Source organism: Platalea leucorodia (genome assembly GCF_965183815.1).
Source record: "Platalea leucorodia genome assembly, chromosome: 3".
Taxonomy (NCBI): Eukaryota; Metazoa; Chordata; class Aves; order Pelecaniformes; family Threskiornithidae; genus Platalea; species Platalea leucorodia.
Genome location: NC_138825.1, coordinates 24,629,421 through 24,653,598, shown reverse-complemented (window position 1 = coordinate 24,653,598; position 24,178 = coordinate 24,629,421). Strand labels below are relative to the sequence as shown.

At 36.5% G+C, this 24,178-nt stretch overlaps 1 protein-coding gene across 5 annotated transcripts in view; it reads right to left on the bottom strand.

Moving 5' to 3' along the window:
• ESRRG (estrogen related receptor gamma) overlaps window positions 1-24,178 on the bottom strand; it is a gene marked incomplete at its 5' end in the record, with an annotated part of 376,019 nt that overhangs the window by 40,966 nt on the left and 310,875 nt on the right. For all 5 annotated transcript variants that reach the window (XM_082305838.1, XM_082305837.1, XM_082305839.1 and 2 more), the window contains 2 exons: window positions 5,632-5,793; window positions 10,257-10,367. In XM_082305838.1, coding sequence (XP_082161964.1) covers window positions 5,632-5,793; window positions 10,257-10,367 — 273 coding nt within the window. The remainder of the gene's footprint in view (window positions 1-5,631; window positions 5,794-10,256; window positions 10,368-24,178) is intronic.

Here is a 24,178-nt window from a genome sequence, read left to right as displayed (position 1 = left end):
ATGCTCAAAAATAAAACCAACAGTCAATTGCTGATTTCCCATATTGTACAATTTAGTGACAGAGGTCAAGATCAGCAGTTTTTGAGAAACCTTTTGGCTGGAATCCCTACCTGTAAGGCCCAGGGAATGGTCTGCCTCAGATCACGTATGTCGTACAAGTTGTGAGTTCAAGAACATTTCCATCGTAGGAAGAGCATGTCTGATTTCCATAATTAGTGCATGTTTGTGGAAGGAGTTAAAAGAAGAGCAGATAGTGGGCTTTCGATAAACAGAAGGCAAAGAGAACTTGCAAAGTGTCCAAGATAGCACACTGATAGAGGGCAGGATGTCCTGATTCCCCAGGAGGCTCCAGTTATTATCACTACAAACATCTTAGCATGAAACAGCTCATATTCCATTCCATGTTACGTGGGCAGCAAACAGCACATTTACATGCCCACTTGTCTGTGGAGTGACAGGCACCCTGTGATAGGGGGCTCTAAGGTAGCTGCAGGAGTCCTCACATGGTCTGAAATGGTCCTGAACTCAGCTAGCAGCACAAGAGACTAGAGGAGGCCTCAACCTTAGCAGAAACAACCAATTTTACAGCAGCAAGCAGCATGGTACAGACATACAGGAGGACATCTATTCCCCTTGCAGAGCTGAGATTAGCTGTCCCACTAACAATCCAGAGAAGGATTTGGGCATAAACAGGATGCTGGCTATAGCCAAAACATATGTCATTATATACACCAGGTAGTTCCAACATATGATTTCAGTCTGTTTGCAAAGTCCTACCGATATGAATACTACTGTTAAAGTAACATTCAGCATTTTTTCCCTGTCATTTAAACACATGCTGTTTGTCCACTAAGATGTAGATGCATAAATAACTACGTGCATGTGAACAGGTACATATATACCCAGTTCTTATCTGCATGGATGTGCCATACATGCACGCTCTCATGCTTTCTTGAACGTTGGCTTTCCAAAGGTGATTACGGTCAACTTTTTCTCTGTACTTTTACCTACACGGGGTGGTATTTCTAAAACAGATGATGAGAAAAGGGCATTTTCGAAATGACAGCTCTGCAGCAGATCATGTTCTTGTTCAGTATTAGAATGTTAAACTATACCCCCGAGAGCTGCTTTGGAAAGGAAAGCTTAAATATTGTCCTCCACAAAGAGTATGCCGGAACAATAATGTTTCATAAAACATTAACATTAACACTAAAATATTCAAAACATCCTTGGATTTGCTCCATCAAAATCATGTCCTCTTTTTTTTTTTTTTTTTTAATACTAGCACCAGTGGCAGTATCAATTTCTAAATATTCCCTTTCTTGAACACTGCTACTGCTAGCAAAACAGGGACACAATTGAAGACAAGCAGGCTTATTTTACTAAATAATGTAACTAGTTATTTTTGATGTATTAGTCTGATTTACTGTTTCCAAACAAATTTTTCATTTTAAGTGCAAAAAGTTGATTTCTATGGTCTGGCTGATGTTTTTTCATGCATGCAAATTTTTTAGAGAACATTTTGTCTTTAGCTTCCTGTTATGCACATTTTTAAGAGCTTAATGTTTCCTGCCTCCACTTAATATGAAAGAACATTGCACATTTTTGCTGAATGTCAATGAGATAGTTACATTACCGAAATCGTGCCTAAACGACTCTGATACTGTGACTAGGTATCAGCAGAATTCCACCCCGTACTGGAGAAGAGTTTAATTAATATAACGCGACCAATACAAAATGGAATCTTCCCAAAATACAATGCAAAGGCTAGGAAACTCAACCACCAGTAAATATTGAATTAAGCATGGCTCTCTTATTTAAAAGATAAATAAAAAAATAAAAAATAAAAAAAAAAAAGAAAAGTCTTGCAGAGGCTTCATAAATATATTTACAATTTATTTAGGTCAGTTAATAGGGGTTTTGTTTCATTAGGCAGGAGACGAAGCAGCATCGGCCTCTCCGTAAGCACCTTCAGTATTTTACTAACGAAGTTACAGTACATCGGAATATTTTAATCTGACACAAAGAACAACAATAGATCTGACTGCTGGACTGATAATCTTCTTATCACACCCTGTGAAACCTAGCTCTAATATTTGACTGAGCCTCCATTACTCGGCAACACATTCTAAAAAGGCCAACAATGGAGAGAGAATGAAGTGGAGTGTGGAAGTACCTCCATATCTACATAAAAGAGATTAGAGGCGACAGCGTTCCATTTTACAGCTCAATCATATTGTGTTAGCATGCGCTTATCCGAGCGCGGATGAAATTGAAAGAGAAATAAAAAAGAGTCAGGCAGATAGGAACCAGAAAAGCGAGGCATGAGCAATTTCCAAGGATATAAAAGGATGCTAATGGCGGGGCCCTGTCATTCTTAAAAAGGGCTATTAGGGCACCATCATCTGTTCTTGTGCCCTTACGCTCCTCTAACTAAAGTCAAGCATTTCCTAATGCCATTGTGATCTTTTTCTTCTTCAGATAAGACATGGTCATGTTTCATAACAACACACTTTCCATTTATTTGATTTATAAATGCAAGGAGACTAATTCTATTTACTGATAAAGGCTTTCCATATATATTTTTCTTTCAATATTTCCTTTTGTAGATGGCATAGGCTTCTTGTTCAATAAAAGCAACTATTGAAATGTTTCCAATAGCACAAAAATACTAATGATTTTATGAAAGCATTTGAACTTTTTTATAATTTTAAAACATTTTTTAGCCCATGACTGCAATGGGAAACAGTTGGCCAGGGCAGAATGCATATTGCACTGTTACCTTTTTATAGATAATCTCATTAAAAGACTTTCTGTTAGAATAGCAAAAACATTATTTTGGTTTCTTCCACAAAGACAAATTTTACTTTGAATTACAATGCTTTACAGCCGAGATCTTTATTAGTTATTAAGCACCTGATATATAAGGGCCTTTAATTATACTGAATCTTAAGAAATCACTATAGTAAAGAAAGATTTGCTGATTGCTGCTTTGCTGCGCTAGGCACAAATTCACTACTGGTATAATTAATCGATTCCAAGAGATTTACACCAAGGATTTACTTAGTCCGCTAAGCTACAGCAAACTTTCATGCAATTTGCACTCTTTTTCTAACCCATCCTTTTTCCAATTCTGTTATGTTTCTGCCTACAGTAACATTTGTTAGCTTAGAAAACAGGCAGCTAGCACCAATCCAGGCTCTTCTACAAGTTGTTTTGTGCCAGACATTAGCTGGGCGTAGGCAGTCCAAGTTCAGCAGTACTCCGTCATTCAAAACCATGCTACAAAAGCTCATCCCATTTGCCCTTTAGCATGTCAAGCCCTTCTGCATTTTGATTTTTGTGATCAAACGCCAGGTAGCAAGCACAGATTTTATCACTTCCTTCTGTTACTAGAAGGCTTATAAAAAGATTGTCTTTATTTCCTTTTTTTTTTTTTTTTCCTTCTCATTCCTAAACAGAGTCAGGTGAGTAAACTTAGCTAGTGTGGCTTTATCATGGCAGGTGTCTTTTTGAGTTTACCTTGTAATAAAAGGCTGCCTCATGGCAGAAATGTTCCTCAACTGGTTCAGATCGCAGACTTTAAATTTTCAAGGCCAGTTTACAGCATCCAATACCTTTTCCACGCTAACCAAAGCCATCATTTTAAAGGCAGCTCAGTCTCATCCCTCTGCTTTTCCTACCCCTGCAGCCAAATCAAAGCTACAAAACATATTCACAAATCAAACTGACAAAAGTTCCTCTGAAACTACTATGGAGCATGGCTGACTTCTTTGAGAGCTGCTCTATTTTGGTTAAGGTGATCTACGTATCTTCCAAAGATGAAACTCAAACTCACTTATTTAACTCATTTTGACTTAATTTGGGGTGCTTTATTAGCAACCAGTGTAAGACAAAGTAGCTAGTATAATATAGAGTGATGTTTAAATTAGTTTACAATTTGCTTGGGCTCATCTAGAACTGCTCTGAACAAAGCCATTCAGAAATGTCAGCTGTGTTCCTAACCACTGTAACAAATTGTTGCCTGAACGCTGCACACCTAATGACTTCAAATTAGCTTCACTGCGATATTGCCTGACAGTTCGTTACGACTGTTAGCAACATAGCTGGCGTATCATGACCAATAAATTGGTTTCAGTGTGGGCTGGGAAAGGGACTTCCATCAATTTGATTAAAGAAATTACTGTAGCATTCAAAGCATAAAGACAAACTAGTTTAAGGAGACAGAAATAAGTTAACTGTACCAGAAAAACATTGCTTGTGATACAAAAGCTTGTTTATACACCATTTGTGGCACAGAGAATGACTAAATTTCAACTGTGTCGCATACCGACTATTTTAGAGTCTGTAAGTTGTTGTCACTCATCTAAAGTAAAATAATGTTCCGTAAATGTACAAAGTATTTTATTCTTTGTTAGTGTTTGTATTTATCGAAGATGACCCAGAAGAACCTACCAGAAGAACTGAGGCCTTGTGCTGGTTAGCACAAGGGAAAAAAAAACAGGAAGACTATTAATTTCTATTTCTTTGCGATTTCTTTTTGATATTAGAAATAAAATACATTTAACTTTGATAAACAAACAACTGACTGGATTGCTTATTCGATTATTAAGGTATCCCAAAATCACATCAAAATCAGGATGATATACTACTTAGAGGAATTAAAGGTTATCCATTCTTATGTTCAATAAGTTTCAACCATCAAATTTAGAAAACTAATGAGCTGATGAAAACACACCAACATGCTCACTCATCTGCTGGAGCAGAAAAATACCTTAAGAAACAAGAAAAAAAGCCAATCTTTTTTGTGTGACTTTGCCATTTCTGAAAGGTGACAGACTGAGAACCCTGGACACTCTATAAGCTTGTCTGCTAGCTCACAGAACAAACACAAATACCTCAGCAATGGGGGAAATAAAATATACCCGAAATGTTATCTGAAGAAATAGCTAATGTTCTGAGAAACTGCTTTTGACGACCCCCACTCTTCTTGCTAACAAGAGCGTCACTCAGCTTTTATAACACTGACACATTCACATGATGTAGACCGCAGTCCACTTCATGCAGACCAAGGAACTACTAAGCTATAAGAAGAGACCTTTTGGTACAATTCAGTTCTTTCTACTGAACTGCTGGTACAATTCAGTTCTCACACTAGTTCATTCAATGAAGAGAACAATTCCTCTGTGCCATGCCAAAATATAACTGAATTTTTGCACCTCCTGTGGTCAGCATAAGATAGTGCTGCCTTTATGGAATAGAGGAACCAGACTTACATTCAACTACCGCTGAATCAGGTGAGTACAGAGGAGAGCACTTACACTACCCTTCACACCAGGCTAATGCTCTGGATAGCAAGGCAAGTTTATCTTAATAAAAGTAATACGTGAAAAAAATTCATTCACTGAGCAGCATGTAAAACTTATTAACATAGTATCACTCATAGCAACAATAATACTATTTCCAAGGTAAGATATATTATCATCTAACCTATGTCCTGTGTGAATAATCTGGAGTCTTAAGAAAACTTTATGCGTTGTAGTGAGGGAACAAATAACATTTTTACCAGAACAAAATAACCCATGCAACTATTCCTGTATGTCTCCTGTTTGCAATAAATACTGTATGTACCTGGAATATGCTTAGCCCATCCAATGATCACCACGAGTTCTCTGTCTGCCAGGTCACAAAGAGTGGTAAGCGCTTTGATGTCACTGTCTGGAACAGTGGGGTCAGGCATGGCATAGATCTTCTCTGGTTCAGCCACCAGCAAATGGGAGACAATCTTGTTATCTGTAAAAATGGTCCAGAACAGCACAAGATCACCAGTAGCATCATTCTACTTTTCAAACAAATGGCTCACATTTCAAAGTGCACAAGAATTTGTCTTAAGATACTGGACCTAATTAAACCTTATTGTAACTTCACTGGCTTCTACAATCGGTCGCAGCACAAACAAATCTGATCCATTAACAATGTTTATCAAGCTAGACATGTATGTTCTTAAGAAAGTAAATTTAATGGAACGTAGAAATACATGATCACCTCCTAATATCGGAATACAAACTTTGCAGAAAAATATTCATGCATTATCATGTATTTTGGACTGTGCAAATAGAAAAGTCTTGCCTTCCTCTAATTACCTGCAACCCCTCACCCTCCCCAAAGGCAGGTGCATTTTTTTGAGGGAGTAAATATCACAAGCAATTAGTCAGTCACTGAAACCTGTAACTTCTGTCAGCAATTCCAACCACCATTCTTTGTTTCAGATGTCACTGTTAAACTGTTGCAACAGAAATAGTCTCAGGGCTTTCTCAGTGCTCATTATCCCATATATCTTATATTATGGGTATCCTGCCTGTTAAAATGTTAAGAATGAAGCTGTACTCCTTGGGGCCTATGCTCTGAGAAAAGCAGGGTATTGTCATATATTAGCTTTTCAGTGAAACACACAAATTTAGAACCATGTATAAAATTAGCTTCTTTAAGTACAAAAGAGCCAGTCAGGAATAGCTATTAAAATCAATGAGAATAAAGAGTGTAAAACTAAGGAAAGTATCATGCAGACCCTACCTCAGAAAACTGGTTTTGTGCAAAGAATGATACATTATCGTATTCACACACTGGTTATTTTTACCTATATAGCATTTTCAGTCATATGTTTAATATTTACTTTTTAATCCAGATGAATTGTGAAATCTGTTTGGAATAATGAAAAAAAGGGAGTAGAAGAGCCTGGAAGATTTACAATACAGTGTTCCTATTCTATATTCCATAAGTAGGATAAACATAAAATGAGCATTAAATCCACGTGGAGGCACAACGGAAGTACCTTATCTCTATACAGGAGCCTGATTTGTTACTCTGAGAAGGCCGAACTGAAAAATGGGAAAAGGACTAATTCATTAAGCTTCCTAATACAAGATACATTACTATACTTCCCAATATATTTATGTTTTGCCTTTCATGGTAGGTACATCTTGTGACCTCAGATGCACCACCAGACTTTAAAGCCCAAGTATCACCCTTCAGTGAATTTACACTAATCCGTTCCCTTCCTTAAGATAGTCATGGGGCTTGCTACAAATGGGATTCCACTGAGAGAAGGTGCAAACTATTTTCTGACTGCAAAGAAAGCTGACAGAATTAGTACCATTTCCCCTTCCGCATGTAAGTCACAAGATGGACCATAATGTCCTCCTGTGGGGGAGCTGCAATGGAAGCTGGTGGGGATGTGACTTGCCCAGGAGTCTCGGAGAGGCTCCTTACCAGTCCATGACAGATTTCCATAAAATACTCACTTGATTCAGATTTCTGATACTTTACTGCTCTTTTGTGACATAGACTCCTCGATTCTGATCTACTGTCTCTACAATTTTTGCCTTATTCCAAATTTGTGTGTCAGAAGTTGTGATATATGTTAGCCCTTCATAAAATAAGTGCAAGAGCCAACTGGAAACCATCACATCAAGCACGTTTTATTACAAGGGGATATATTCATGCTTTATATGAACTATAGGAACCATGCCAACTGAGTAATTCTTGATCTCAATATTCTACTGATTATCAAACTGATTAATGAGGAATTCTATTCTTATTTAAAGATGACAGATGGTAGTTTTAACTTATATTGGCAAACAGCCTTTGCACATTTTTTTTATTATTTTTTTAAACAGTCTTTTCATATCCTGTTTAATTTCACACAGAAAGCATCATCTTTTTAAGTGAGAAAAGATCACATTGCTTCTTCTCAAATTCCAATATTTTTACATGTATTGAAAAGTAGGATAAATAAATTAAGAGTTTCTTAATATCAAAACACAGGTAGCTGAGGAGTTCAACTTCTTGGGTTTTTACCCAGTGATAAACGAATGAAGAAGCACTCGCATCCCCAAGTTCTGGGTTTTTTCCCCTGCAAACAGAAGAAGTGGCCAAAGAACCTCTTTCATTTTTTTATTAGGTTCCTCACCAATGGCTTTTTGCAGATGATTCAGGAATATTGTATGTTTTGACTCAGGATTCATAAAAATCTCAAATTCTTTTTACTTTTGCAACCAACAAGACCTACAGGCAGGCCATTAGATTCCATAGTGAAGCTGGAAAATACAATAGAGACCAGAAGTAGGTGTAGGAAAGATCCTCCAAACACCTGTTCTTTCCCTATAGGGGGAAAAAGCTACCTGTATTGGAGCATGCATTAGTATAGACCATAGGAAAATTTTGAATCTACTCAGAAAGCTCCATCACTCAGGAAAGTGAATAGCCATGAGCACTCTTTCTAGGTAAATCTTATTTAATGTTTCCCTAATTAGAATCAATAGAACCCAATTTTCATTCCTGTGCCTTTGTTATGCACAAACTATCAGTCAGGGTCCAGAAAATCTCCCAGGCTACTTCCACACAAAACCGATTCAACTGTTTCAAGTCTTGACACTTATCTGACAGGATTTGAAAAATAAGTTTTATAAATGTTTGTTACAAAAAATGTTTGCAATTGGACAAGCTAAGGAAAATGAAGGGAGGCTCTTAGATAATGAGAAATGATTTATAACGAGGTTAGTTTATCTCAGACAAATGGAGCTTACAGAAATTGGTGCAGTTATTGTCTTAAAGGTAACATAAAGGTAACTTAAAGGTAACATAATGCACTACTTTGCAGTAATCTTGGGTTTACACAGAGATTCAGTACAACAGCGTTAACCTCTGTTCATATTAAAGGGCTTGGGGTTTTTGGGTTGGATTTTTTTTTTTGGCTGTTTGTTCTTGGCTTTTTTGGTATGCTAGGCTATCAACATTTCTACTCAATGACAATATCAAGTAAATGAAAAACTGACAATCTGTGCACCCAGGAAAACTAAACCTCTAATGAAATTAAGCATTAGAGTTTATTAAATTTTATTGTATTATCAGAAAGTTTTTATTATAATGTGCAAAATCTGCTTAGTGCAGCCCTAGATTGTATTTACAGAACGGTGGGACAGCTTATGGAGGCTGAGTAGAAGATGCCAGATTGGACAATTGAAGGAATATAATCAGCATAATGTTTTTTGGAAAGGCAAAAGGAAACTATGCCATATGTTCACTTAAGCCTTAATTTTATGTAAAACTGGCTGTTTTTTCTTTGACACAGCTAAAATGCCCTTTCACTTACAGTTCAAAGACTGTTTATTTGCTCTCCAGATCCCCATATGCTCAAACGTATTGTACACAGCACTGTCCCCTACTGGGGAACACGGATGGATATAAATTCCATTTTCCCTACAACCAGGTATTTACAAGAGCCTAAAACTGAGATGCGTGTTGTCAGAGGCATAGGGGCAGAGGCAAATGGGAGACAAGGAGAAGTCTGCCCTCCTTATTTCTCTGGCTTATTTCTCTATTTTAGGAACAAATTAACCTTCTCGGCAGGAGCAACTGGACATGTGTATTCTCATTTGAATTTGGAAGAGTTTACACCTCTTGATGCAGCCTGTGTGCCCTTGCAGGGTAATACACTAGCCTCTTGCACTACAGCTATAATGCTATTAAATTTACTTCATGGAATTAGTACAGTCGCTGCTTGAGTTTATATAAGCTGCAAAGCAAAACCCCTAACTATTTTTAGTTAATCGCAAAGAGGATGGAACTTGTATTTTAGCAATGAGATGATCAGCTCACTCTCTCTCTTAATTTCAGCCTGGCGAGATACAATCAAGGACATTATTAAAACATAACAAAACAAAGCAAAAAAATCCATAAGGGTACTAGAGCCCAAACTACCAATCTATGCTTGTTATTAGTGTGGCATATTGCTGTTTTAATCTAATGCTAGGTAGTGTATTAATCTATACGTATAAATTAATGAGGCTCTTAATGTATTTTCATTGGGAGGTTGAGCAGTCAAACTCATTTAGTTAGTGAAAACTACAAAAATCACTTTCTTGTGGAATTTGAAACTAGCAGCTTCAATGAACTAATGATCACAGTATGAACCATTTTATGTACCACTGAAAATAAAGATAACCTGTAAGTGTAAAATTTGCACTGCATAAACCATGCTTTTATACACTTCCACCTGTAAAAATATTCTTTGTTCAACTCGACTTGAGAAAGATGAGCATATTTAAAACAAAATACGTTAACAGCTAAATGGATATAGTGTTCATGGTATTATCTTCTGACCAAACCCTCGTCCCAGTCAGAACGAGCTTAGCAAACAGGGCTAGGAATCAATACCTTGTATTCAAAGAGAAATTTTGTATATCTGGTGTACTCACATGGCTTTTTTGCTGGCTGAACTAGCTGAGGGTTCAGGTATGGGCTATTCTCTGCATCTATTCTGCGCTTGTACTTCTGGCGACCTCCACGTACTCTGTCTAGGCGGACACCTACATTGGGAAAATAAGCAAACATGTAATTAAATATATTATGAGGATGCTTCTCAAGTAACAATCTTCTATCTCCTGCCTTCCAATATTTATTTAAAATGCATGTTTATTTCAAAAGATTAATTTAGAAAGCAAGGGAAAGCAGCACTACAAGTATTTGCAAGCTGTTTAGATTTTCACACACGCAAGACTAAATATAGAACATATTTCCTGTTCGTTTAAAACTATTTGTTCATTTTTACATATTATTAAAAACAGCTAACAAGTTTAGTTTCCATTTGAAGCAGTCTGATCTTAAGTCGTCTTTGCCAGAAGCAGAAGTTCAAAGCTCTAGCAAACACCATGGATATACAAGGCTAACATTATGAGTAGAGAAGTACAGAGAATTAGAACTTTAGAAACAATGGGTGCTGTATACAGTTTATAGATTGTCAAAACCAGTGCTTTTCATTAACATGGATTAACATGACCAGAGGATACAAAGGAAGTATCCTCAGTAAAATAAGAACATATATGTGGCTTAAAGACTCAAAATGGTTCACGAGGATTTGAAAGAAATTGTATGGGTATTCATTTAGATGTCATCAATGACGAATTAATATTTGTGTTCTACCTCCAAATTGTTCATTGCTTCAGTAAAATATTCTGCTACCTGTTTTGCAAGGATATATAGGAATTTACTTTCCTGAAACAAGGTACAGCTGCTCTCAAAGACAAAATGAAAAAAGGAGGGGAAAAAGAAGATGGTAGGTCCCATAAAACAATGAAGTATGTTTATTTCCTTCTGATTCACCCAGGCAGATTTCCAGACAACCAGGACAAATGTCAGTACAACCAAGTAGTAACATAACACTGAAGTTGAAATACTCGGCACACATGCAGGGCAACAGGACAAGTAATACCAAGCGCAAAATTTGTCCCCGATGACATGGATTTAACTAGACAAGAATGCAAGGACACATTACATATCAATGATCCCTGTGAGCGATGTAATAAAGCGCAGCTCACTTCTTCACTTTTCATTGTCTATTTTAGCTCTCCTCCCTCTGTTTATCTTTTCTATTGCCATTATTGTGCCCTGCTCTACTACTTCCCACCTCCCTGTTCTCTCCCTCACAGGAAATACCTCCAGAACTGGCTTCTGGACTGCAGAGAAGCCACCACCAAAGCAGTTACAGTTTACGTGCACAGCAAGAGGAATACAGTAGAGTTTACGTGCTGCCCACGAACCTGCACGGGTAGCAGAGTCTCCTTACCAGGAAACATCTCTTTCATCCAAAGAGGACTGACTGGGTTTTGGTGAAGAAAACCCGTTTTGCCAAATAGCCAGAAATCCAAGGCCAACTCTTGTAGTTTTGGTTTTGTTTCTTCTTCTTTCATATTTCTTGCTTTTTTTCTTTTCCTGTTCTACTCTCCGAGTTGGCGTGAAACACCAGAGCACTCACTAGCTGAACCAAGGAAGATGGCAGTTTACAGATCCAAGTCTGTACCCTTCTACTGGCAGGGAAGGCTTTGCATGCATGGGGTCCTCATCTACCCAGATGGACTGTTGATATCCATGAAGGTTAGTAACACAGGAGATGTCTTACGGTTACAAACAATGTCTGTAACCATAATGCAGTGAGTTGCATGCAACAGTGCTCTATACTTTTTGCTCACCAGGAAAGTGGGTAACGATCAGCTGTATATAATAGTGAAATTCCATTCAGTTTACTGCAGAAGACTGCGTATTTCACTCCCCCAAACTCAAGAAGTATATTTCGTATTGTACGCTACCAACTATACTTCTGTGAATCACATTATATAAAAAATAAAACTAATCAACCACATACCCGAACAGGTCAGTGTATAATTATGAATGAAATCTTATTTATGGTATTTACCTATATCACTACCAAACTTGTAACTGATTTGTGGCCTAAGCTATTTGATAAAATTCATGGTGATTCAATCAACAAAGCGTGGTTATTTTTTGTTTGTTTTTAAAGTTATACATAGAACTACAGGACCACTTTAAAAATCAATAGTCAAAAGCTCTTCAGAGCTAATGATAACTCAGTGTTCTCCACCCTTGAATCAGGAGTTTGAGCTACACCTGAAGCAAATGACATCCAGGACAATACACCGCCATAAAAACAAATAGCAAAAGACCAAGGTTTGACAGTTGAATATTCAGAAACAGGCAGAGGATTAGAACAAGCCACATGCGATATTGGTGGGATTATGAAAAAGACTGCCCAACATTTGAAGAAAAATAGACAGAAAATGATTTCTGCATAATTCAGATGCCATCCTTCTTTCTGCTTGGGAGCAGATTACATAGTGATAAAAGATGGATAGCATCAGACAGAAGTATGTTTAATCAAAAAGTAATGGAACTGAAGCTTAAATTAAAATAATATAAATCTACCAAGATGAACAATTTTTTTACCTCCTTTGCATTTGCCAAGATACACATTCAAGCCATTCACACACATGCAATGGAAGGAAATACAGATGAATGTCACAATAGCAAAATTATACATAGAGCCATGTACTCACCTATTATACATAGCTATACCTATAAATACGGCAACTTTCTTTTTTTGAAAAGAAAAAAGTATAATTCTAAATAACTGGGGAATAATGGTATTGCACATTTTAAAATTGCCTAAATCCATAATGTAACTAATTCCGATTCTAATGTGAAAATATTTTTGATAACATCATGCCAACAGAACATAAATTAGAGGTTTATAACCCTTTCATTAAAACTGATACAGAGTTTAGCATCATTTTAGCTCCTAAGCTTTCCTTGCTCATAGTACCATTACAAAGTAGCTATATTTGAATCAATTTCTGATAATCTAACACACCCTAAGTGGTATTTTACTTCCCAAGAGTCGTTATAGAAGTGAACACAATGCAAGACACCACTTAAGAAAGTATACCCATCTGATATTCCATAAAAACTGTTGGAGTTTGGCAGGTAGCAAACCGAAATCCAGAGATTCTTGTGTATATGCATACATTTTCCCCTGTAACTCCTTTAATTTGTATGAGAGAATTCATTACAAAAGAAATATTTATCTGCTCTAAGACAGTAACAGCTGATGCCTTCTTTGTTAGTAAAACAAAAAGAAGAAAGAAAAACAATTTTGTCCACAAAGATCTTCATTGGGGGGGTGGGTCTTAACATCTTGATCACAGAGGAAATTGCTAGAATTCAACACATACTCCGTACTCAGACTATTGAAGAGGAAATTGTGGCATCTAGCTGGTGTACAGGGAAAAGTTAAGTAGACCTCTGCTTTAGCTCTGCTCTGCATGTGCCTTGCCAGAGTCTTCAGGAACTCCATTCACTCACCCTATCAGTCCTCAACCATAAAGTGAAAAGAAAGATCCACCCCACCTATATAAACTCATGGCACATCTCTGAATGAATTGCACTGTATGTATTATCATTACGGTTTTTTAGGGTCAAAACATCCGTTAATGTCACTGAACAAAGCTCCACTGAAGACAAGCAAGTTGATTCTCTGCATTCCCCAACACTGAGTTTCATTTTAAAATTCTTCAAAAGAAAAACAAAAACAAAAGCCCAGATGAGAAAAATAGGTATGACCACAGGGTACAAATAGAAAGAACAGGCCTGTTACCAGTTATTATACCAGTTACTTTCAAGAGTCAAGTGCAAAACATTCACTTTATATCTTAGGACAGGCACAACTCATGAACTCATCTGTTCAGCAGTGGTTGGTAGTCACACATTTTGACAGGATTTACAAAGCTCAGAAGATAAGTATTAGACTAGAACTGTAATGTATGGAGAGATGGAAACTATGTAAATCAATGCAATTGCTGCGGCAATTACATGTACTAATACAACATAAAAATTTCCCCAGCTGGCCTTAAGGAGAAAAAAAAAAAAGGTCTCATAGTTACCATACAAGCTTCTACAAAAAAGGTTCACCTCCTAGTTCCTCACACAATCGTTGCATGATTTCTAAGCATTATAAAATGCTTACCAACACACGACAAAATTACATTGGACATTTACTCTAAAGTGAAAGAGTCCACATACTCTTGCACAGAAACAACTGAAGACTAGAGCTGATGTACACAATGAGCTACCCACCAGGTACTTCATCTAAACAAACTTAACATAGGCAAACATGAATTCTGCATTTTTTCTCTATTTCCTCATCTGTTCCTCCCTCACCAACAGTTGTAAATTGTTATTCCTGTTCTGTAGTCCTTTCCTCACACTGCCTTCAAAGCTTCATGTGGGACAGGTACCCACTGTGACTGGTGCTATATATTATAAAAGATTGCCCTTACGTCTGCAATACCATTCTTTTTGCAATTCAGGTCCTCAGTATGATAATCATATTTAACAGTGTCATCTATTTTTCCATACAGATCCAAGCCATAGCCAAAGTATACGATTTACTCCTTTATAATCTACCTCTCTTCCTGTTTTCCATCCCCTCTTTCTTACCTTGGCTACAATCCCCAGTGTTCATTTGTCCACTTGTCCCACAAATGTTCTTGTCCTTTCCATGGAGCTCTATACCCACAGGAAACCCTCAGGCTAACTTGGAAGGCATTTGCCCAATCCTTCAAATCAAGACCTACCAGGACTGCCTATAGGAAATTGCTTACTACCTGTAATTGGGGATAGCTTTTTATTTTGGAAAAAAAGAAAAATCTAATTCACTTAAATATGCACTAATATCTGAATAAATCAAAACTCCCTCTCTTCCTTCCAGTAAACATCAGTAAAGAACAGGTTTGAGATCGGAATCAAACCCGCAATTTTGACTTCCTATGGAAATTTCAAATTCTGCTCCCTTTCCATCCCCCCTACATGACAGATTTATGGCAAGCAGGCACATTCTACAAGGACACCTTTCTGGCAAGCCCCACCTCTAACACAGCACTCTATGTATACTAAATATATTCCTATCTCAGTTTTTGACATATGTAACTGGGTAATTATCCTTTTTCTACAGATGTCTGTAAGATTCCCAGCATTGTCTTAAATTTTACAGTGGAGCCAGTAAGAATGGATACCCACATAACGGCATGTTGCCAAGCTTTAGAGGAATGTCAGCAGCAGAGGCAAAAAAACAGATTAACAGCAAAACTGGAAATAGCAAAAGGAATTTTAATGGCACGTTCTGATGTGGTTCTCCTTTGGGACAACACCTTGATAGAGTGTTCCGGTTCACTTGAATATACTGTGCTTATTGGTAAGATTGCTGGTTAAGCTTGGGTGAATATTATAAACTCTGCGTTTTGCATTTATCCACATAAAATTGGAAAACCGGTTGATTTTTCCACCACGAACACAGACAGAATGTATTTAGAGATAAGAATTCATGGTCATTTAGTAACTCTTTAGACAATTCAGTCATCTCTATAGTTTGGGATTAGAGAAGTGTGAGGCCAGTGCATTAATCCTACAGTTTGAAAGATTTGTAGCGGAAAAAATACTTCCACTTTAAACCACAAAAGACCTCTCTCAATATAGCAGAAAGATGCAGGAGGTATCACAGCATGAAGAAAAAGGATAGTATGAGCTATCTTTTCTTCTGAATCTGCATATTTGGTTTATGTGCTGAATTATAAGGATGCCAGAGAGCTCCTCAAATCAGTTTACAAAGTATTTGGATAATACCACGTGCAGGTAAAAATTCAGCTAGAGATGTAAAATATGCGTCCATTAGGTAGGTAATATTTTGAAAACAGAGTCCTAAGTCATCAAAGAAGATAAAAGCTATGACTGACATTAAAGCTTTCCTGATCTACAGCTGAACTAACAATTAGCAGGGGAAGACACTTGTGTTTTGTCTTCTGATAGCTATCTGCACTATTAAATACACTAGTGGAGCATAGGAAGTCTAAAAATCATCCTCCTACTTCACACTCAGTCAGTACCAAAAAGTATTTGTTACTATAGGATAAAATTGGCTGTCCCCAAGAGGTGCCTATAAAACAATTTAGTTCAGGAACCTGCCCATATAATGGACTGAAAGACAAAACAGTGTTTATTACTGTAATATCCAACTTGCTTCGTGACTATGAATAAAGTGCTTTATTTATCCATTCCTCTAGCACAGATTTGCAACAAACAGCTTATTATTTAAAAAAAAAAGAAAAAGTATTAGGCCAATTAAAATATTTAGTGAATTTTTCCAGGTTGAAAAATCAAAAGAGAAAGATATTGCTTTTGTAAAACAAGTGTTTCAAACCAATGTTTCATTTCAGATTTTGCTCACGTTTAATAATTGAAAATGTTTCTGGGCAACCAAATGTAAGTAACATTTTGGAAAATCCCTTTTTTTCCTCGGAGGAGGGGATGAGAAGGCTGGATTTTGGCAAAGGAACTGAAAAAAAAAAATTCTCTTTGGTTAAAGCCCAGAGGTTTTTGGTTTTTTTGGTTTTTTTTTTTTTTTTTCAGTTTGACAAAAGAACTGATAAATGTGTTACTTACACAGCTCAGTACTCAACCTCTCTTGAAAGGAACATTAACTTTGCATGAACTAATCATCTACATGCTGAATTTTTGTGCACTGTCATTTATGCATTAAAACATAAAAGAACATGCATAAAATCCACTTAGTTTTCCCATGCAAATGAGATTTTGTGTAAATAAATTCTATTATTTCTTAGCACACGTGATTTCCATTGAAGAATGGTCCATAAACAAAGATGTTCACATGAAGAAAATGCGGCATAAAATGTTTAAGAGTACTACCGTTGCTTTACATTTTTTAATGGTTCCATATGAAGCTAAGTATCCTAATCTGTGACACTCACAAATACAAATTAGGTCACACGCAACAGGTGACAAGTTTTAATTGAATGTCTTCTGTCTGCAATTCTGACAAAAGGGGAATGGAAATAAATGAGTCTGGCAAGACAGCCCTGAGCCTTACAATACCCAATATCTCATTATTTTTAAACAGCTATCTATAAACTGATGCTGACAAGCCTTGAACCTTTTATTTCTGTTCAAGAAGAGGTGAATGTGCAGGAAGAAAGAAAAAAAAAAAACAGAAGAAAAACAGGACAGCTACTCTGTGGCATTAAACATGCAATACCCTTTATTAGCCCTCAAATATTACAAAAGAATACCTTTTACACTTCACATAAGAACTTATTAAAAAAAAAAAATCTTTCTTTTCAGGAAGAGATACACTCTGTGTACTCAGTTCCTAGTGCCTAAATTCGATCTTTTCTGAGTGTTATACTACCAGAACTTCATTAGAATTACACTAGACTCACACTGATTTTAAAGATTGAAATTAGGCCACTACATACAGGCTACAAAACTTCCACTTCTTTTCCTTCATTTTTCCTAAATGAGCGAGAGCCTATGTTGCAGCAAAGTGTGCATACTTGTAAACTGTGAAGGAAAAGCGATGCAGAACTAAGACTGTGAATATATAAAGCCCTGATGTTTCTGAAATGAAACAGTTACCATCACACAATATTTCTTTTCACATCACCTGGATTACTAATATACTAATAACTAGGAAGCAGTGTAAAATACTGCAGAAGCTTTTATGAATAACAAAGAAAATACCGTTGCTAATTGCACCATTAAATTTCATGTCAATGTGCTTATATATTATAGCCATACTATATGCCTTATTTTTTTAATTATGCATACAACGTCCTGGGACAAGGTAAAAGAATAAATAAAGGCAATCTATCACTAACTAAATACCACAGTTCTTACCTTAATTTATTTAAATATAGTTACACAAGATGCTATCTTGTTTCAGAGTTCAAATTACAACCAATTTAATGAAGTGGAGCTTGCTGGGCTGTAAAGTCATTACTGCATCAATACACTTGTAACCATTACTTTAAGGTGACAAGCGCAGACTGGGACAGTCAGCTTGGCTGATGATCCAAGGAGAGGGCATGGAACGTCAGGAGACAACGGTCAAAAAGTAAGTTTGAACAAGGTCATACCAATGCCTGAAGGTCGAAAGCAGGCCTTTGTTCTAGATCACATCACCAAAGCTTATAAAGAATTCAAGAGCTATGCTAGTGACAACTCTAATAGAAAAGAAGTCTAACTGAAGTTCTGGACCATTTGCTGGCGACTCTCAAGAGAGATGGGAAGATCGAAATAAAATGCGTTATAATAATCGGACTGTGAAGTACCAGTAGCATGAATCAAGATCTCAATACCCTTTTCAGATACAATAACGTGCAGTTTCACAATATTTCAGTTAGTGACTTGGATGATGTGGGATTCTGGAATTAATCTGAGATCCAGAAGTCACAGAAAGTTCTTAATAGTGTGACTTGAAACACTTATAGAAAACCATCTCGGTCCTACTGGGACCAAGAAATAGCTTGCTCAGAATTAGGATTTCTATCTAGAGGAAGTGATTTCATTTTGCTGGAACAGAACCAGAGAAAACTAAAGGATCGCTCTCATCATACTAGAGCTTTAAAACAGATGTACAATTCACTGAAATATTAAAAGTTCTTTATCCTAAAAAACATGTTCCCCAAGCTTGGTTTTTTGTTTTTGTTTTTGGGTTTTTTTGGGTTTTTTTTTTGTGGTTTTTTTTGGTTTTGTTTCTTTTTTTTTTTTTTTCTTTGGGACAAAATCTTTCTCATCTTCCCCAAGGAGCAGCGAGCCTGTGCTGAACTGTACAAGAGTAAGATGAGCAAAATTTAGTTTCCAAATTGCACTCATCTGGCAAAGTAAGAGAGAATTACCTTTTCAGTTAAGGTGGCTTTATATTGACAGTTGAGTCTAAATTAGCCTTAGTGCAAAAATGTATGTTCTCACAGAATTTTGGACTTCTCCAAGGCGATTCACGGAAACACCATTTTGACGTTGTCTTGTCTCTTAGCACACCCATAACAATACTATCTCTACAGTCTTTCTCATATTTATGTATTGAGTAATTATGAACTACACTTTTGTTGGTGAAGCACTATGCAATTTTTCCCTGCTCTTTTTATTCTTTTAAAGAGTAAGATAATGATTTGTGGAATCTCATCAATTTCACACTTCATCCTTCAAACTTCCTCTAAAGGTATGTGTCATGATTTAAACCCAGTCGGCAACTAAGTACCACACAGCCGCTCACTCACCCTCTCCCCCATCGCTGCAGTGATGGGGAGAGAATTGGGGAAAAAAAAGTAAAACCCATGGGTTGAGATAAAGACAGTTTAATATGACAGCAGAGGAATAATAATAAAAAAATAATAATGATAAATGAATATACAAAGCAAGTGATGCACAATGCAATTGCTCACCACCCGCTGACTGATGCCCAGCCCATCCCTGAGCAGTGATCGCTGCCCCCTGGCCAACTCCCCCCAGTCTATATACCGGGCATGACTTCATACGGTATGGGATAGCCCTTGGGCCAGTCTGGGTCAGCCGCCTTGGCTGCGCCCCCTCCCAGCTTCTTGTGCACCTGGCAGGGCATGGGAAGCTGAAAAGTCCTTGACTAGCATAAGCACTACTCAGCAACAGCTAAAATATCAGCGTGTTACCAACAGTATTCTCATCCTAAATCCAAAACACAGCAGCCTACCAGCTACTAGGAAGAAAATTAACTTTATCCCAGCTGAAACCAGGACACTATGGCAGAATCCGAACTCATTCCCTCTTTCTTCTGCATGCTCTTTTATGGCACTGCAAAATCTAGACCAGGTGGCACAATGAGAAAACAGCCCAAGAAGCTCACACCACACCTCAGCCACTGATTGGGACTAACACATTTTTAGGAGCGTTACGTTTTATTGTGATTTATACTCTAAGTACACTTAATCAATTTTACCTATACAGAAGACTATATTAGAAACTAGACTATCTAAAGCAATTTAATGAGTGCATGCCAACCTGATGCTAAAAAAATGGGGTACTTTTAAACCTAAGCATCAACTTTATATGAAAATGTAGGCTTGGAAAATGTGACAGATATTGTTACATTTTGGCTTTACTTTTGCAGCCAAAATATGAGCATTTTGTCTTCTGTATTGTTATTCCGTTTGCAAATTTTTTTCAGAATTAGATAGGAGTTACACAACAGGGTTTCATTTGGGGTCTCAGAGTACTCTTGCAGTATAATTAAAGGATAATTCTAACTTCAAGATAAAAGAAGATCTTATGTTACTAGTTTCAGGTGTCTTTGGCAAATGACATGGCTTTTCTGTACTTTGCTCTTCCTGTCCACATACTGTAACTTTGTGTTTCTTAAAATTCTACCTGCTACAAGAGTAAAGTTCAACAGTGGCTAATATGAGTTCATAGTACAGATGGCCACATTTTATTACTGTAAGGAATTTGAAATTCCTGGTTTACACTCCCTTTCTGACTTCTCTGAGCAGTTGCTTATTTTAAAAATGGGAATCTTTATCTCCTACTTAGGTAGGAAAAAAACAGTGATCTAGGTTAATATGTTCAGACTGGAAGGTACTGACATACCACATCACAGCATCTTCTTGTGCAGTGTTGCTCCTGCCTAAAAATCTCAGAGTTAACGCAGAAGAATAAATTCAAGGTTTTTTGTTTCACTATTTCCAGTGGGTTAAACTGATGATTGCTCAATAACAATAGTAAAACTTCAAAATTAAGTGGCTAGATGGGCATCAAATCAAGACATAGCATTGTAAAATAAGGAAAATAATGCAAAATGTGAATGTGGTGGAGTTGCTTCCTATTAGTGTTATCTTGTAGCACTGTGTTGAAAGGTAGAAACAAAGAAGGGAGATACGTTCTCTGCATGTATTATGGTTTCTGGAGGTGATAGGTAAAAACATTCCCATGTGTGCAGCTTAACAAACACTGGGAAAAAAGCATTCAGGAAGAAAGTATTTGTGTCTTCCTCAAAAAAAGTTGGGTCGTAGAGTATCTAATGATGAGTATAAAGGTAGAGTCTGTAAAAAACCCTGACAATTTACTCACAAAATTGTATTCAGTAATCAACAGAAAAATAAATTAATTAGAAAAACCCTTTACAAATACTGTTCTATAATTTCTGGTCATGACAGCAACAACTTCAGGAAGTCCTGCAAGAGCATTAATACAGAATATTTTCGTCTACAATGCGCTACAATTAATCTGAAACTTTCTTCTGTCTGTGTGTGTGTGTGTGTGTGTCCCAGTGCTAAGGAATGTAACTGACGTGTCCTTAATATTAATTTCAAATGTTTACTCAGAGGCTAAATACAGCAAACTAATTTTTAGTTCAGAATTAAAAATCTGTCTGCAAAGTTTTTGAAAGCAGAGGGAAATGAGTGTATTATAATAGGGGATTTCTAAGAGAAAGGTTCTTTATCATAGCTCCTCATTGTGCAAATGTATTTGCGTCTGCACATACCTTCTTACATATATGAGAAATGTTCAAATTCACAGACTAAACCGGTGCATAAAATCAAAATGTTGTAACATTAAATCCGCAGTGTGTGTTTGATTAAAAATCAGCTGATTGTGAACTTGTGAGTGATCCACTCAAAACAGCCTTGCCAGGAAGGGATTTTATAAATGGCCTTTAGTGCGGCTCACAATCCCATCCACAGAACTCTCCTCAAAAAATAAGTATTTGTATTTTATACAAAGTATCAGAGTGTACAAATATTTGCCCCAACATTTTCCTGAGAATACTGCAGGTGTCAGTGGAAGATCTGTTTAAAGGGATGCTGTCAACTTAATTAAAGCCTTTACATTTTAAAATAGATATTTGTACATTTACATAACATTATTGAAACAAATGTTTTAAAAATGCCTTTCCCTTTGTCTTTATATAACCCTTCCCCTCTTATTCCATGAATACCAGTACCAAAGAATTGTGCACACATGAGAATCAGAAAGTGAAACTGAGCAGAAAAAACCCCAAATTAATAAAGTTCTGATGCTAAGGTTAAGTGAGGAGCAAAATAGGGAATACAATTTTTAAATTCTTTAATTTTATAAGAGAAGGCTCCAGTCCTTCAACTGAATTATACGGGCAGATCTACGTAGTATATAAAATTATCAGATTTGGTGAAATGTCATAAGATTAAAAAATGCATACTATTTTCTGAATCTTCTAATGTTCACTTCTTTTCCCTTAACACAAAAAGGACTGAAATATTCCTGTATATACATATTTATAAAAATTCTAAGATAGTATCTGGCTTTACCAGCTAAAGCCTGAAAAGAACACAAGATTAAATTTTACAATTCCTGTAACAAGTGTATATATTCTGTGTTTCGTCTGGGTAAAGCAATGGAAAAGAAAATGAAACACAAGGAGTTAACAGGTACAGGCAAAGTTCTGTGGACATAAATGAAAAAATCTAAGTAACTCTTCATTTTGAATTTTAAGTACTCTCCTGAACATATTTAACACTTCATTCATGCCCAGAGTGTAACTGATTTACACATTAGCTCATAGATCCTGCTAGCCTCATAACGTGACATACTGCCTCGCACGCTGGAGTGACGGGTTATCCTGTTTGTGGCCTCTGCATCTCATCTCGAGGAAATACTTGAGCAATTAATGGAAAGTTTATTAGTGATACCACTTTATTGATACTACTGCTAGAAGCTTTCCGTACAAAAGCATAACGGTTAGCCTGCCTATCGACTATTCTTTCGTAGTTAGCACTAGGAGTGGATCAGAGTTAATGCAGAAAATCCCAGCTGAAAAACATAATTGTAATGTGCTCAGTGTTTTCCAGCCTTTTTGACTGTCCACAATGTTACGCACAATTAATACTATGAGGTAAATTGATTTCACTTTAATAAAACACAATAAATTTTGAAACAATTAGACTATATACTCTGATTATAAAATGCCCCTGGTCTAAAACAGAAAACAGTGACAAATTTCTTCTAATCTCATAGGTAATGTTAGGCCTTTGGGAAATGGGTTAATAAATTCTAGTTTTCTAAACCAGGCAGACTGATTTACTGCAAACTTCCCCCATTACAGTTATAGTAGATGTCTATCAAATTGCTTATGAGAAGAAATTTATGGAAAATATCCAAGAGTAATGCTTTGTTCTTATTAAAATACATGCATATGTATGTAATTTTAGCCAGACTAAATGAACAAAACAAAACAAAAAGAAAGAGAAAAAAGGTCAACAATTGTTGTCACGAGAATTATTCTTTTCCACAAGAAACAACTCCTCCCTGTTAAAAATGCCTTTATATAAAAGATGTTTGTCTGAGGAGAATATTTTTGTTTAAATTGTAATGGCAATTGCTATGAAGAAAAACCGTACAAAGTGTACAAGGGTATGTTAATACAAGTAATTGGGCAACATAATTACATAAACATTATTTAAAAGAGGAAATAAAGCATAAAATTTCCTCATCCCCAGGAATTATTTTCATATAGAATTTTAACAGATGCAGAATTTCTAAAAAAAAAACAAACTAGTTTTAAGTCAATAATTCCTGACAAGCACAGTCTGTTTAAATTGGCACATGCTTACCCATCTGCATGCAGATCTCAATGGGAATATTCACCGTGTGCAATGCTAAACACACGCATATTTTATTTTTCTAGGGGCCATAAAAAGAATATTTACCAAACAGGAGACCAAGGTCTTCTCACTTAATGCACTGCAAATCTAGCATAATTTGACTGAAGTCTGTACATTTCTCCAGAGTTACTTCTACAGGCAGGAAGAGCAAACAATTTACTTTCATGGACTTTGCATTTTTTCCAAATACTGTGTTCCTTCCGAAGTTTTCTGCTTTCTCTCTTATGTCTCTCCCAAAGTTCTCTTCCTCCCATTAAAACACACACGTTGGACTCACTCTTTCCTTCTTTTTTTTTTAAACACGTAAC